Here is a 16,435-nt window from a genome sequence, read left to right as displayed (position 1 = left end):
ACCGGTATGAGCAATAATAACAGTCAATATACTCAGACTAGGTGGTTAGTCTCAAAAAGCTTGCGGCTCTTTATACAAAATGTCATCGGAATTTAAGTGTACCGAACGTTGGAAGAATGCGAACATTCTTCTAATCCATAGGCAGAGAGACAGTAAAACATTGAAGGAGTATAGGCTCATTCGTTTGCTTCCAGTATTGTATCAAATATTTACCAAGGTAATTTCCAATAGAATCAGAACAACGCTTCACTTCAAGGACCCAAGAGAACAGGCTGAGATATCCCCAACCCTCAATACCGTGTTTCCCAGCTAACGTTAGCAAAGGTTTTCAAAGAAGAAAATGATTTGAAAATTGCGGAGAAATATACGAATTTATTACGTATGAACGGTCGGTCGTCAGCCGTCTCACGACTGAACAATGTAGATGTTTAAATCCTTAAGTGCATCGTAATTTTAAATGCGTAAGCACTTCTATGTCTACCCAACGAGAGACATGTCCTTCACGTAAGACAATGAATGGCTCATACTACCGTAAGCACTGACTCATACGCACGTAAAAGGAAGGGGCTATAAGCGCTCGGCAAAGTGAAATGAAAAGGTAGATATTCATTCAGATCACCCATGCAACGCACAGAACAGCGTATGTTTCAATAAAGAAAAATCTCAAAACAAGCATCCGAACCACCGTAAAAGCATCACATATCCCCTTCAGCAAATGTAATAGTAGTTTTGCGCGAGCTTCACTAAATTAACGTTAATTCACCCAACTTAATTGTCACCAAATGTCACGGGTTTTACTCCCACCTGTATTCAAGGGTTGGAGTTTCTTACCTCGGTCATAAATAAGTAGGGCTAATTAACTTCACCTGAACTAACACCAATGGTTGCGGGTTCAAGTGCCGCAATAAACTCTATCCTAATTAAATCTGCCCCATCATGTTCGCTATGCAACGTTGATAAGCGAATGTTCAATAAGGTTGATAACGACCAAAAAGAGTTGATAAAGGTTTATAATAGTCGCATCAAGTTGCGTAACATGCATAATGACGCCGGGATGCGTGGGGATGAGCAAGTGGTACATTGCTTACGCATACTTAGATAACTCGTAGGGGAGTTTCTGTGTAACTTTTTCATCTTTTTTTTCCTTGATAAACTTGGATAACGTTAGCTCGGACCCCGTCGACATTGCTTTCATAGACACTGAAGGGGCGTTTCAGTCAGTAGCGATACTTAGCAGTCATGGAGGCATTGTTTATTAAAGGCGTACGTTAATCACACAGGAATATTTGAAGAAAATCTAATAATACTGAAAAATTGTTTTGGTTGACGCAATATTTTTTGTCATTTCATACTCCATATATTGTAGTTCCTAAAAAAATTTAAGTTTAGCTTTTGCTTATTTATGTCTTGTTTTATGTGATTTTACTAGCCCGTTTTCATGGCTTCAAAGCAATACATTTAAGAAGGGAGGTTGTCAGTAACAGCTTTCTTGAAGTTTGTGGCATCAGAATTGGTGGCGATTGAGCCCCGAAGGCAATTTCACTTGTTAGTTCTTGTAAAAATGTATGACCCCATGGTATCCGATTTATCAATCTTCGAATCGTTTGTTCTAGAATAGAAATTTCATTCATGCAAAACTTCTTACATGCAACCTCTAAAGATAATTACCGGACCTTGCCGTTTCCAAGTCACATGTTGGTGACGGCTTTTTGTTTAATATTCGTCGCGTGTTTCTCCCCCTGCAGCGGTATTAATTTTTTTTCTGTGAAAAGGAAACGCAGTTGCTTCCTGTGTGGTTTCTTGCCGCGCGTTTATGTGTGTTTATATCATAAGTTGTAAGCGCGCAGGCTCCGAATAGAAATTCTACTGCATATGTTGTTGTTTTTATAGAGTTATAAATGAAGCTAATTATGGCCGTACTCAATATGTAGACAGCTGCAGGTATCTGTCATAATAGATTGATTGAATAAATGATTTCTTTGATGGGGTAGGCCAAAGTGCCGTCCCATTAAGTAAGACAATTATTAAATAAAGAATTCAAACAGACAACCGTTACTGTCCGCCTACTGTGTGCGCCAACGATTTCTTCTACATGCAACTGTACAAAAACAGTATTATTTTCAGTAGTTGTATACTGACGACGTGCACTTTCGATTTAGTGTTGTAAAAAATTCATGTCTGCATTACCGAGGTACCATAAGAAGGAACACAACAAGATTATACAACCGTATGTTACCATGGAATTCTTAAGGAAGATTTAACGATAGTCTGTCTCCAAAGAAAAGATTGTAATTCTCCTCTGCTCGTAACAAAATAATGGTGCAGCCAAATATTTAAGAGCATCTCACTGCGCTTTTAACAGCTTCGCAGAAGGGAGGACAGTGACCTCACAAAAGAATATTCTGAAAAAAAAAACTTCATTGCTTTAGTACTTTAAATCGGGATGTACATAAAGGGGGCAACGTTCGCGCAGCGGCCACTTTCGTGTCGTCATTTCGAAACCACGGTGCCAACCAAGGGTGCCATCACCAATGCATTTGGTTCTATTGAATGGCTATTTGTATAGTAACCATGCGTAGGGTCCCAGCTCATTGCGCATTTTTTTCAAAATCAATTTGTTCTGACTTGCACGGCTTATTTTCGTTCAACAATTCTATTACTTTTGAGTAGTGTCTCTGTTTTATCAGGGATGGTGGTTTTTATTTTCTCTGTCTTATGAGTGAGGCTGGTACGTTATATTAAGAGTAGGATATGGTAGGCGGTGTGCTCTGGGGAGCTGCGTGCAGCCGGCGTTGAATAGGGGCGACTGTGTCTTGAGTTTTTGACTCAGGCTAGCAAGCTGCATTACCTTTAATCTAAATGATTGCTGTAGCTGTACAATCATTTATGTTTATAACGGGAAACTCAGTCATCCACCCGTTTGTAGCAATTGCTAAAAAAGAAACCCATACGGGTTCCTCGAAAGAAAGCATCGCAGTTGGAAAGAAATTCGTCCTGGACAGGGACTCAAACCGGGGACCGCCGCCTTTCCGGGGTGATCCTCTGTTCCAATACTTCTCTCCACCTTGCAGGTTTTTGCAGAGCTATTACGTGAAACTCTTCCCTGTGCTTCGAGTCGCTGAAAAGTTTGACTTCGCCTTGGTTTCTGCTAGGCACCCGGTTAGATGGGATGGTGGAGTCGCTGCCCGGAAAGGCGGTTGTCCCGGGTGAGACTCCCGTGCCAGGATGAATTTTTCTTCAACTACGAGGCCTTTCTTTTGAGGAACCCGTTTGGGTTTTCTCTGTATCAGTTGCTACGAAAGGTGGATGTCTGATTTTGCCTTTATTAATTACTTCTCTCCACCTTGCGGGTTTCTGCAGAACTATTACGTCAATCGTTTACTATGTTCCTTCTACATCGATTTCAATAAATGGTCCTAGAAATTGTCGACATCCACAGATAATCAACTACACTCATGACAGTAATTACTTCTATGCAGTTTTTTTCCATGATAATGTCACGAGGATAGGTTTTTTTTAAATGTAACAATTATTTCTCTAAGCGGAATATTACCTACAGAGCATCATATACAGGATTATTGGCCGACAGCCGACAGATATGAGTGCCTAACAATATATAGTACTTACCATAATATAATATTTCCCGAAACGACCGTAAAGAAACACTCTGGCTCTCTTAAAATTATGTACTAAGACCGTATTATCTGGAGACATTAGAGCCAGGTAGACTTCGCTTGCCTTTGGTCACGACTAAAAGAACAGTGGCTCACTGCTAGATACTCTGCACCTGCATCCCGTGCGTTGGTGGGTGCTGGTATATACTGTTATAAAAAAAACTAGTTAGTGTTCGTTAAAGGAAACCCATACGAGTTACCATCTGCTAATTTGTTAAACACTGCAAGGTGTGAAGTGCCATGTAGGGATCATTTAAGGAGCTGAATTTTCAAATAGCTCAATTATTAGAGGAGAGTACGGAAATTGAAATCTCGCGTCGCCTTGCCACTAGAAGGCGAGGCTCATTGTCGTTATACACCTTCCATATCAGCCCCACACCTGAGCTAAGGGTATGCTACACATTTAGGACCTCGGCGGTGCGTCATATTTTTAATTGTAATATTCCTTGCCAACAACTCCGCGATGGCGCGTATTCTCGTTGTGTGTATATTCGAGTAGAATGTGTCTAATTTGAGCACAAGACCATCTGGTGTCGCTGTGCTGCGTGCGCTTCCACCAATAACGGTAAAGAGTTCCATCACGTAACGTGAACATCGGGACCCTATACAACGCCAGATGATCCCTGCAACTCCTGCAACTTGTTTTCTAAGAATGCCTTCTCGATATCCGCCGTGATGGTGTCCGGGAACCACCGAAAGCGATGTAGAAACTCTGGATTCAGCTTCACCTCTTATCCAGGTTATCTGAAGTTCCCTGGTTTGATCCCTGGTTTCGGTCCCATAATGTAGCAAACTGACGAGATACGAAGAAATCAGACAGAAAGCTGCCCTTCGTTCCAAATTCTTGCGTAGTGCCCGCTTGCGCTCGTTTATTCGTCATTTTTCTTCTCACGTAAACACCGTGCTCTGGATTGACAGGTCTATGTACAACCCACAACCCATGATGAGAGTGTTAGTCGCGAACGCCACCTCTCGACGATAGCTCACAACTAAGGGCCGGCCGGTGCACAGGGAGATCCAGTCATTGTACAGCCATGTAGTAAAGGAGGAAGTGGTATGGCGCGGCTGAGCGAGGCCACGTAGGCCCTATGTTGTAAGCGATCTGTGATGGGTACAGAGTCTAGGCGCACAGAGGGCTGTTAGCTTCGTGTGCGCTGTGTTTACGTCGCTTATTTCACGTTGAAGCGACAGGCAGCACGAAGGTAAATTTGTTCGCTGCTGCTGCCACTCTTCCACCCAGCGGCATTTTGACAAACAATGTCCGCGGTCATCTAGTGAGATGTACTCATGTTTGTCTGTACACGCGGAACACAATGTTCGTTAATTTATTTAGTAAGCGAAAGTTTACATGTTTATACAGTGATAAAACTACTATTCATGTTACACATAGCTGTCCAATAGTGTGCGATCGCGATGGATGTTTTCCCTTTCGAGTGAAACCGGAACATCTTGTTTTAGTTTTTGTGAAGCAGTGCGTTGCCAGTGATAGTCCGGCTGGTTTTACCTTGGGTGACTTCTGTCTGTTACGTGCTACCATTATTGACATTGCCGGCTGTACGTATGACGTAGAAGTGTTTATGCGTCTTAGCTTGATCCTCCAGTAGCAAGGGGGACTCCTTCCAGGATAAAGACGCACAGGCATTCATATGAACTTGCAGCTGTTTCAAGCCATTCAGCAATTTGATACTTTGCAGACACAATCTCCAGTGGGTGGTCTCCACACCGCGCCTCTCTGTTTGCAACAGAAAAATTTATTGAGGGGAGCTTTAGTGATCACGAGAGTTACACTAAAATATCTTCGTAAATGTTGTATCTATCACCTGCCTGTTCTTTGCCGTATTACAAAATTGCATGTACTCATTCTACTCCGTCGTTCATGTGTATGGATGAATTCCTTTACTTGCGAACAAAAATGGTATAAACAAAGCCGACCAGAAGCGCCCGCTTCAGTTCTTTGAGAGCTCATCGCGTTTAATAGTAACATTGGAGATACAGGGAATTAATAGCAGCCGCTGTGCCTACGAACTTGAACAGAAACGACTCGAAGCACATTTTTCTATCAAACATTTTGTGAGTAATATAAAGTAACGACTCTGAACGCTTTCAGATATGGGATGAAAATAAATAATTGTGATGGCGCAGACCTCCTGTGATTGCCACCCCTTAATAAAGCAAATACTATTATGCGTAATGTACTGCTTATGGGGGAAAACGATATGTATAGGAGCAATAGGTTACAATCATGCGCTTGTTGGTCATGAATAAAATTTTATTCAGCAGATGGTTGTTGCCGTTTTATTATGAGAGGCATTCGTTTCTCCAGGAAGCCTTGTCGCCAAGCCGTCTCTCTCGCCCCGTCTGCCACTTGCTCTGGTTAACCGGGTAAGTCCTCATCAGCTGGTATTCCCGCTGTTCGATGTTAGGTGGGGGGTTTTGGAGTATCGGTATGGCCTGTGGATATTTCCACATCATATGTGACAGTATAGAGAGTGATTTGCAGCGCTTGCATTGATAGTCTTATTGTGTAGGGAACCTGACGTCAGGAGGGTTCTGTGTGGATGTGTTTTAGTATGAAGTTGGCTGAGCATAACGATTTCTTCTCGTGTAAGGTTGAGGTGTAGTAAGTGGGATGGCCAGCAGTCTAGGCTGTATTGACTTCCAATATCTGCACTTGTTAAAAAGCGGTTCGAACCGGTTTCGATGACAAAACTCTGACTTCTTTCTATTATCAATGCCTGGCCAGTCGAGATATGTCATACACTGGTAGGTTTTCCAGAGGAAAAGGACTATATCTTTGCTGCGCACCATCTAACTTCAATCAGTACATTTTGAGAATGTAACAAGTGATAATGCAAGGATATTTTTACCTTGGTACTTTGGCTTTTCAAATACGAAGCAATTTGAACTGTAAGATCTCGCAAAATACTGCTTGTTTGATGCAATACAAGATGAAAAATAAGTATTAACACGTTTCTGTTATGAATTGCTACATATAGTGCCCAAGCCACCACACTAGCAGTACACTGCTAGATAAGCATCACTGGGCGCTATAACGTAAAGCCATGCCAAACTTTTCTGTGCCATTTCTGCAAGCAGCTCTCCACGATTGGCAAAAAAGAATCGGCTCACTTCAACTTCACCTGTCGCTCACGTGACGTCACAGAAACCACGAAAACGCCCCATTTGACATGATATGCGCACACTGATGATGGATAATTAGACTAAACGAAAGCAAATTATACATTTATTTTTGACGCGTTTTCGCCATTAACCCTCTGCTATTAGTCGAGCGTTTTCGGGCTGGGCTCCGATTGTCTGTCACGCGAATTGAATGAGACGCGATAACTCACTGCGTCAAACTGACGTGTACGCATTAAGGGATCCTTAAGATGCCGAAGAAAACTCCAATTTTTGTGAATAGCCAATCAATGCCCCGTTTCAAAAGGACTAGATGATGGCTGCTCACCAATCGCTCTGGCACTGGCAAGCCGAAGCTGCCGGGGAACATGGATTTACTTGCGTATAATAACAATGTTGCACGGCAGTAAAACATTATCGAGCCTTTTCGGCACATATGCGGCATTGCTATGCCAACCATTCTTTGCTGAGGACCCCTTTTAGCGGCACTTTAACCTTCTGTTCCTCGTTGCCACGATTTACGACCAGACACCACAAGCTAAGTAAGAGGTATTGGACCAATCGCCGACGCAGGCACCACCCTTTTCATCCAGTTATCTGCTTTCCCTCAGCTAGCTCACTCTCACCTAGGCCCTCTTCACTTGAGCACGTTCTTCTCTTCGTGTCAGCCAATTAGGTCAGAAAAAGTGCTCAATGTAGGCTATGTTATTCCCTTTGAAAGCAAATAGAGTGACCTCCTAAAATGAGGACTGCGTTTGATTATGCTTTCCAAACAACACTGTTGCTGACCGCCGATGTTTGCGTTTGTTGTACGTAAATTCGACGCAAGGAAATTGGCATAAAAACAGACTGAAATAGTTTTACGTTATAGGGCCCACTGAAACTTAATCATGTCCTCAAGTATGCCGAACCAAAACACACTACGTCAACGCCTACGATTTACTTTAAATCACTTTAGGAGTTAGACTTCTGAAAATGGCTTTCGTGGAAAGTAGACAATAATTTGCCATATTCGCACATGGCAATGATAAGCAGTGTTTACTACACCTACCAAAACACGGCTCACAATGATTAGTCACGCTGAAAAATTCCTCGCACCATTCGACAATACTCTCGCAATCGTGAGCTAAATCTAGCGGAAATTGTGCCTGGATATATTACGATCAATTGGAAATGTCGTAATGAATGAATACAGCAATTCTTCAGTTTATCACGCATCCCGCTTTTGTGTCTGAAATGATCTTGGTTGCACAGTTCCTCGTTCTGTGACTGTCGAATCAAGAGTACAGTTGTGTTTACCTTCCCCCACGGCCATGACAACGACAGGAAACATTGCTACGGTAAACTGGAAACTGAGCCATTACCTAAGGAAGCAGGAGATTAACGTCTTCTAAACAACTAACTGTGATGGTTTCAGTAGTAAATGACTCTCTTTATTAGACACTCACAACTTGCTAAGCATAATGAAACGAATTTATTGAAAAATGTTTTTAATTTCCGAAATGATCCTTCATTCCAGAATTCTCCCTGAAACCAAAACGTGGCACAATGTTCCGCCCTCTGCGCTTACGCCTTTTAGGCGATCTGCATTTTGTGGTTTTTGTACCAGCTATACAAGTTCCGTACACGCATATACCCCATCGGCATATTCTGGAAGAATTTTGTCCCCGTTCTTCAGCGCTGTTGACGAGCTGCAGTTTAAGAAGAGAAAAAAAATGGTGGATAAGAAAATGGACAAAAAATGTGGCAGTACGTTTAGCAGAGAAGTTCTGTATTATATATTATATTGCACCATAATGCCATGTTCTGCGTATCTCACCCAAGGTTGTTTAGAGAATCCAATTTAATCAACACATTATTGCCGGTAAGTGCACATGTACTCAAGGTTCACAAAAGGCGCAAAACAATGTATATTTTTCTTCCCTTTGATCTACTACCTCCTCAGCCTTCTTATAGAAATTTCACAAAAATAGTAATGGTTTTGAACACTTCACTTGTGTTGAATTCTTATTGTTCTTGTGTTGAATTCTTGTGTTGTTCTTCTTTATATTAAGTTAGGCGATATTCCAACTGATCTCTGCTTTTATGCAGGGCTTCTTTTTTCGTAACCGATGTGTTATATTACGCGTTCGCAAGTGTCCTTCTGCTTAATGCTAAATCAGTCTGTCAAACCCCTGAAGCTTGAGTAAAGGGCATGAAAGCGGAACATTGATATCCACCCGTCTTGTATAGTATACAAGGAAAACGCATACGCTATCTGAGAAGGAAAGCTTCGCATTTGAAGAAAGATATGCCTTGGTCATGGAGAGTCAGAATCCCTTACTTTTCGGAAACCCGTATGGGCTTCCTTTGTAGCCTTGTGTCATAGAGTAGTCGTAAGTCATTTTTACTTGAATGTCGGCTTAATGGTGAAAATTCACCGACAATTCTGCGATACTCCCTAATGGGAATGTTGAGCATAGCTGTTTAGGTGTTTTAATTTTTCGATGTAACATGGCACACAATTTGATTCTAAAGGACACGGTGCTCCCGGTGGCAGCGATGAGCCACTGTTCAGGCAGCTCGTTAGGCAGCAGCGGCAGACGAAGCTGTTTCACCGGTTGCGGCACTCATCGTTGACAAAGAAAGCGTCAAGACGGGAACGCGTCATCCGCGCGCAGCGCATTCTCTAGCGGCAGTGGCGCCGCATGCCAAGCAACGCAAGCGCAATGGTTCCAAAGCCCACGCCAGCCATTTGGTTCCACCCTCGCCATAGGCTTGGTCACCGCCTGTACTCCACTTTTCCCCTCACCCTTTCGCCATACCCTCCTCTACTTTCCTCCTCACTAATAGGGTGCACCCTCCTCTCCGATTACCTCCTTGCATCACCTCACTCTTGCCGCTTTTTTTCTCTTCCCCGCTGCGCACAGCGTTCCTTCTCATCTTTCACTATGCTCGTTGGCTCGGGTACACTAAGAACTACGCCGAGGCACGGCGACTGTCACCGTAGGAACGGTAGCCTAAGAGCTGCGCTCTAAACCGTGTGAGTGAATATTACACTTTTAATGTGGTAAAAAAGTTCCGTTCAGCAGGAAGAAGTTCGAAGGGCAAGTTCATTATGCCAGAAGGCAATGCAAGAGCGCTTCTTAGAGTGGCTTTCTGCGATGAGTTACAGACTGTTGCAATAACTGGCTTGTACTAGTTGCGTGTAAATTAAAGAAGTAATCATTCTGCTAAACTTAAAAATAAACATCAAAATTACAGTCTTTCAGGGAATCTCCTGAGAAGGAGGGATCCAAGCCCACAAGAAAGACATAAAACCTGATCTCATGCGATGATGTCGCTGCCACAGTCTTATGTGCACACTGATACTGCTTTTGCATTCAAATCATCTGCCGACTGCTTCGAAGGCTGAGATCAGTACCATATTTTTCAGAGATTTCGTTTTTGTTACATCGTTTGTGTATCATAACACTTTTAGCAAATTGTATTATTGTGTACTGTTGTTCGTTTCCTTTTCTTCATTGATGTAACGCTAGAATAATGGGTGGATCAAGAGACACGGCAAAAGCTCTTCCTTGTATGATGAACTTTCCTTAATATGCGTTCAGCGATAGATTTTTCTGGTGGTGGAGAAGAGTCTATATGAAAACACCTGCCTTTGAAGCGAATATACGCGTGAATAACTCAGTCGAGTGGACACATTAATAAAGCGTCAGCGATTTTAGGGTACTTCATTCGCTCTCCGAGGCCTCTGTTTGTATGTATGTATGTTTGTACCTTACCGTTTCCCTGCCTACCTAGGTCATTGGAGAGAACATGGTCGCAAGGGTAGTTCATCGAACTGCTCTGCTGAGGGAACAGGGTTTGTGAACAACAATTGACCAACTTACGTATATGATTATGTGACAATGTGCACATTCGTGCCGCTCTTCAACAAACCTCTTCCATGCCGGCTTGGGTCACTGCAGACGCGGGACTTGGTATAGTTCCGCTGCTCGAAGAAACTCTTTGACGCCGAGCTGAAGTACCGTGTATGTGCCACTCATTCTGTGCTGGCCTTCATGAACCTCCTTGATGCCAAATTTGGCCACTGAGTACGCACCAGTAGGTATATGGCGCTCTTCAATGAGCATCTTTAACAGCAACTGGGCCAACTAGGTATGTGCCCCTGCAATTGTGCCGCTCTGCACTGACGAAAAAGAGCCCTTAAATTTCTCAGATGTGGAGCGGAATCGAGCCTGCGCTTAAATGATTCCTCAATGGCGGAAACCCGCCCCAGTACAAGGCTGCGCTGCAAAATCACTGCGTTACTGCCACTTTCAATTAGCCCGTTTCACACCAACGCTCTAGGAAGCTGCGCCTGAATGCTCGGTGTGTGCCGCTCTTCAATGAACCTCTTGTCAACCTTGGTCACTTGATATGTGCCACTCAGTGTTCGGCAAACGAGGGAACAAATCTCAGCGTTCGCATGCGCCGGCGCCCCGCGCTTCTTGTCTCGGAGGCCACACGCGTACTTCTTGGCAGTGTGACTAGATAGTGCAGCGTGTCCAGCAAGAAGCGTTTGAGAGGAGCCCAACTGCTGCATGGCACGTTGATCAGCGTTAGAACAAACCCACGCATTTCGGAGGTCACCCACAGTCTTCGCGATGGCGACTCTAAGTGGTGCAGAGTGTGGCTAGAGCGAAAGAGGAACCTTACTGCACCACAGGCCTCATATATCAGTCGCTTCGACGGTGGCAAAACGTTCTGTCGCTATGCAGATTCACTGCTAAGCGCATTAGCGTCGACAGTCATGTTGAGATGGGTTCTGTCACATTTTTTTTTTCATGCTCTCGACTTCGTGCGGTTTTGAGTAACCAAACCTTAGCCTGTCATTTCTCCGTCTCGAAAATGGGCATTTGGCCATTTATGAAAAGTATTTGTTCTTGAGAAAGAAGAGATTCATGGAACCGAGAAGTAATAGTTATCAGTATTCATTGATCAATAAGCAGTAGTGGCAAAGTGGGCATTTTTAAGCCGAAAAAATTCCAGCAAAGCAAAGGCACATCTCACGATGAATGTAAACGTTCATGCGATTAGCATTCATGCAATGCAGCGACCCACTGTGTTGCTGAAGACAGAAATATTTACATCAGTACTCGTTGTTGTGAAACTTCTGCTACATCGACTATATGCGAGACACACTACCTCCGGTATTGGCCCACTTGACTATGATAGTTGCTCGCCCGGGCCAGACATGAAAATTACGGCATGGCGACTACTGTATGATGGCGAAGGCGTTGTGACCAGGATGGCATGATGGCATTGGTAGGACGGGTCTGAAATTATGACGGCATTATAATTATGCCAGCGTGACGATGAAGACATGAAGACACTAGAATAACAGCAAATGTACGGCTGCGTGCAGTGACGACAATAGAATGACAAAGAAGTAATGACCCCAATGGAACTACGAAGGTGGTGTGACGATGACGGCATCACAGCTAAGTTATAACGACGATACAACGACGGCAGCATGACGATGACGACATTAGCACAGTTGAATGACGGCCATTGTGTCACCATGAAGGCGGGAAAATCACTGTACTAAAATAAACTATGTGGTTTCGCGTTCTAAAATCACGATCTGATAATGAGGCGCGCCGCAGTGGGGGACTCCGGAATATTTTTGTTCATGTGGTTTTTTTAATGTTTTAACGCGCACCCACTGCACATAACATCGGCGTTTTTCAAGTTCCCCCCGTTGATATGCGACTGCCGTGGCCGGGTGTTAATGTAGCGACCTCGTCGTTAGCAAAGTAAGGCCAATGCCACCAAGCAACGAGGCGGATAAGTATTTATGGCGACGATGGCATGACGGCGCAGAAAAACAGGTGTCGCATGTGAAATCAGCATGATGCAATCACTACCATGGTATCATGAGAACGGCATGACAACAAATGCATCACGACGAGTGCATCACGACAACGTAAAGTCGTCTATGGCAGGGCAACTGCTGCATAATCACTTTTTTATTGAAGAAAGCATGATTACGATGGAATGAAGAGGAAGAAATGCGCCAATGGAATAACGAACCCGGCATGATAACGATGCCATGGCGACATTAGGATGACGTTTCTTAAACCATCATGATCGTAAAACGACAGCATCATGACGATGAAATTGTTGCAGTGGGATTGGTGATGAGGCCAGAAGGATCACGATGTGACGACCGGCGCTGCATCATGACCACGAGCACATACTTAGCGGCGCAATTTGGTAGACACTTTGAGTCATGGGGTTGGTGTGATAGGGTAGACTGATAAACTGCAAGTGCATGAATTATTCATAGAATAATAATTGCAGTACCATTCATGTTTGTAATGACCCCAATGAGCGCGTTCTTGCTGGCACGGAGAAAGATCACCGAGTACCAATAAAAACTTTATGCGGGCCTTGAACAGTTATAAATCAGATTATCTCAAATTTGTCAGTTTTCTCTGACTAAATGCTTAATGACAGCCTACAGTACTTCACGCAAAAACCTCCTATGCTTGAGAAAAAACGGGCATTATTCGTAAAATTTTCGAGAATACATGAATAGCTAAGCTCCAGGAAGACCGCCAGAGCTGTTGTTCTCTGGTGCCGACACATGTTACAAGAAAGACTACCGGGAGAGAAGAGTTTGCAACTTCAGGTTGTCTTACCCTAATAATGGCAGTTTTCTTTTTCGATTAGCGTCTGCGTACGCATTTGCAATGCCAGTTGCTTTACTAAAATTTATTACGTTTACTATTTTAGTTTAAATGAAGTCATTCTACAAGATCCACATTCTCTGACGTAGATTATGATCGCCTTGTGAAAAAATAATTCTTAGTAGTGCTAATTCGTTTATTTCTTAATAACATCTGCTGTATGAACCGTGCTGTGTTCATATCAATACCGCTTTTCTTCTCAACTTTCACCCGGCACTTTATCATTCGAATTCTTTGTTAGAGCGACGGCTTATCTTACCTGAAGACAAGGAATGGTGTTGGGGACAATATAGGCTTGTCCAGGACACAAAGCAAAGCAATTAGATAAGTACTGAAATAAAACAGAAAATAAAGGCTTATTGCACGAACAGCTTTTTACTGCCACTTAACAAGAAATGCTGGTAATATGTTTCTTAGTGTTGCATGAACAAAACCTGATGCCTTAGAGCGTGCTCGCTACATACCAACTTCTTGTGTGCCTGGAAAACTCTGTATACGCAGCCAATCCGGTCAATGAATGTTCCTGCAACATAACCATTCGCATCTTTCATTCATGTTGGAATTGTCTTCACTTCAACTTGCTCTAAGAGGACAAACATCCAAGCAAGCACCTATGTAAAGCAGAAGTGATGTAACATGTCACGTACGCTAGATGTCTTTGCTGAAGACTCTGATTACTGAATCATTTATTAATTTGTTCGTTTATCCGAAACAATGTACATGAGAGGCTTAACCAGTTGGAGCTCCCCTTGTTACGAAAGCTGAGTTTGTCGAGATAATAAAAAAAACATACTGTGATGGTGCTTAATGTTCAGCGATGGTATGTTATTGGTGTATCGTGAATGTTAAAATTCCATAATTCAGTTCTCCTATAAACACAGTATCATAAAAAGAGCAAAACGATAGCAGTACAATGACAACGGTTTATTAGACTGAAGGCGACCATCTGGGGAAAAGATTAGCAACCACATAATATTGATGACAAGCTGACGTGTACTAATCCCTCAAACACGGAAGTGCTTATTTACCAAATTGAGAAATCCTAAAGTGCACACAAGGAAGAACTACATATTCTTTCTTGAATTGCTTTAGTCTCGCATACATACATTACGTAAATTTTGCAAACCGACTCAATCTGTCGGTTATCTGTAGCGCCGATATAATTGAATCAAAAGAGGTTAGGTAAGAAAACGCTCTTCCGTTTTTCAACTTGCATGGTTTTACGCACTTCACTTTGGCTCGAAATCTAATATTCCTGTAACGCTGGACCGAATACCCCCTTCACTTGTACTGGGCTATAATCTCTCGACAGTCAGTGGCAATTGCTCATTACCAGTAAATTAAAAAGAACGTTTAAAATGGAAAGGAAAACACTGATCACAGAAACAAAGATATTAAACAAAAGCAACTAGGACTGCCCAGTAAGCATACATGTAATATTCGGCCCATTGAATCATCGCAGCGATCTCATGAATCTAGGTTAAGACTACATATTAGGAAAATATTTCAGCTATTTATCCTAGAAAACAACAAATTGTGTAATTTTTCGGTACTTAAACTGCCAATTAGAGCACTGAGCATTAAACTATGCACAGAAATCATATTGGGCATTACCAACGCGACACCCTGGAACTGTGAGCCACTTTGTGGATCTTAATCAGTGTCTGAGGGTAAATGTACTTTGTGTAAATGAGGCTCTGAAATATTCCGCTTCTGACATACATTGTTACTTGGAGAGTAACTTCTCAGACATATTACCATTTCATTCAAGACTTCCCTCACAAAGACAACCAATCTACGGTGGCGCCACAATGATGATACAAATATCTATGGCACCAGTACTTATATCGACTGCGCAGGCAAAACCTGTGAACAGCGTACAAAAACAATGGTCAAATGGGGTCCCCACGCCAATTTTATTTTGTGCAATCTCTTTGGCAAAGTATCTGCCACCCTAGTGTGAAAAACAACATCTGATACTTTGTATTCCGGCGCCGCCTCGTTCTCACCTTTTCCCTCCTGAGTGGTTTTTACTACGCTCGCAGAGAGGCCTGTGTTCGCTTACATTTCTCTCGGCACAGTCTCTTCATAATGTCGCGGTTATGCTTAGCTGATTGTGATTTTACCAAGAAAGCAGTTCTTGCGGTTATGATTTGAACACGTACTTAGCATACAAATTGGCTGGATTTATTGAACAGACAACCGAAATACATGCACCTATAACTCGCGTTATTTTGTCCTTCTCCATTTGCCTCCATATTGTCTAAAAGTCAAAGTAGTGTGGGAAGCAACAAATTTCTTTGGCGATCTCCTCGTTTGCTCTCTCTGTTTGTGAAGGGCCTGGTGAAAACTTGTTCGAGAACAAATTCATGAAATGCCCCCCGAAACAACTTTATTTATTATGCGTACTAGAGCTTTCAAAATACTGCAAGTCATAGAACTTCTCATGCTGATTTAAAATATGTTATTAGTTTTGTGTAGCTGCTTTATGTTTTGAGTTAAGCTCTGCACAACAGCAAAGTATAATTAGCTTTGCAGGTACTTACAGAAAGCATCGCGCATTAGCTTATTTAGCTCGTTGCAGGCTGCTGAATGCCGATATAGGCCTAAACGGCATGCACAATCACTGGAACTATTCAAAGAAATTGGTGCACTTTATCGTTTTTTTCCCTGTGCAATGAATTGTAACTTTGTACTTTTGCAGCTACCGGTGAGAGCTATTGCAACAAAAATAGTTATCAGCATTGTACATATCTGTGTATATTCTACATATCTGTGTGTATGCTTAATTTCGTTGTCTAGGACAACTATAAGTCCACAAGGTTATGATGCGATAGCCACAAAATTTATTATATGTACTTACCTTCGTTTCGCATAGTTACTCTAGCTATACAGGCAGTTTTGATA

General features: G+C 42.7%; 1 protein-coding gene across 13 annotated transcripts in view; it reads right to left on the bottom strand.

Moving 5' to 3' along the window:
- Positions 1-8,267: 8,267 nt before the first annotated feature.
- Positions 8,268-16,435, bottom strand: part of LOC142590271 (uncharacterized) — a 45,031-nt gene continuing 36,863 nt past the window's right edge. For all 13 annotated transcript variants that reach the window (XM_075702233.1, XM_075702236.1, XM_075702240.1 and 10 more), the window contains 3 exons: positions 13,993-14,051; positions 13,788-13,859; positions 8,268-8,503 (listed from right to left, as the gene is read on the bottom strand). In XM_075702233.1, the coding sequence (XP_075558348.1) occupies positions 8,303-8,503; positions 13,788-13,859; positions 13,993-14,051 (332 nt within the window). In that variant the 3' untranslated portion in view covers positions 8,268-8,302. The remainder of the gene's footprint in view (positions 8,504-13,787; positions 13,860-13,992; positions 14,052-16,435) is intronic.

The sequence above is a fragment of the Dermacentor variabilis genome, chromosome 8, assembly GCF_050947875.1.
Source record: "Dermacentor variabilis isolate Ectoservices chromosome 8, ASM5094787v1, whole genome shotgun sequence".
Taxonomy (NCBI): Eukaryota; Metazoa; Arthropoda; class Arachnida; order Ixodida; family Ixodidae; genus Dermacentor; species Dermacentor variabilis.
Note: the sequence above shows the minus strand (reverse complement) of the source record. Positions and strands in the feature narration are given on the sequence as shown.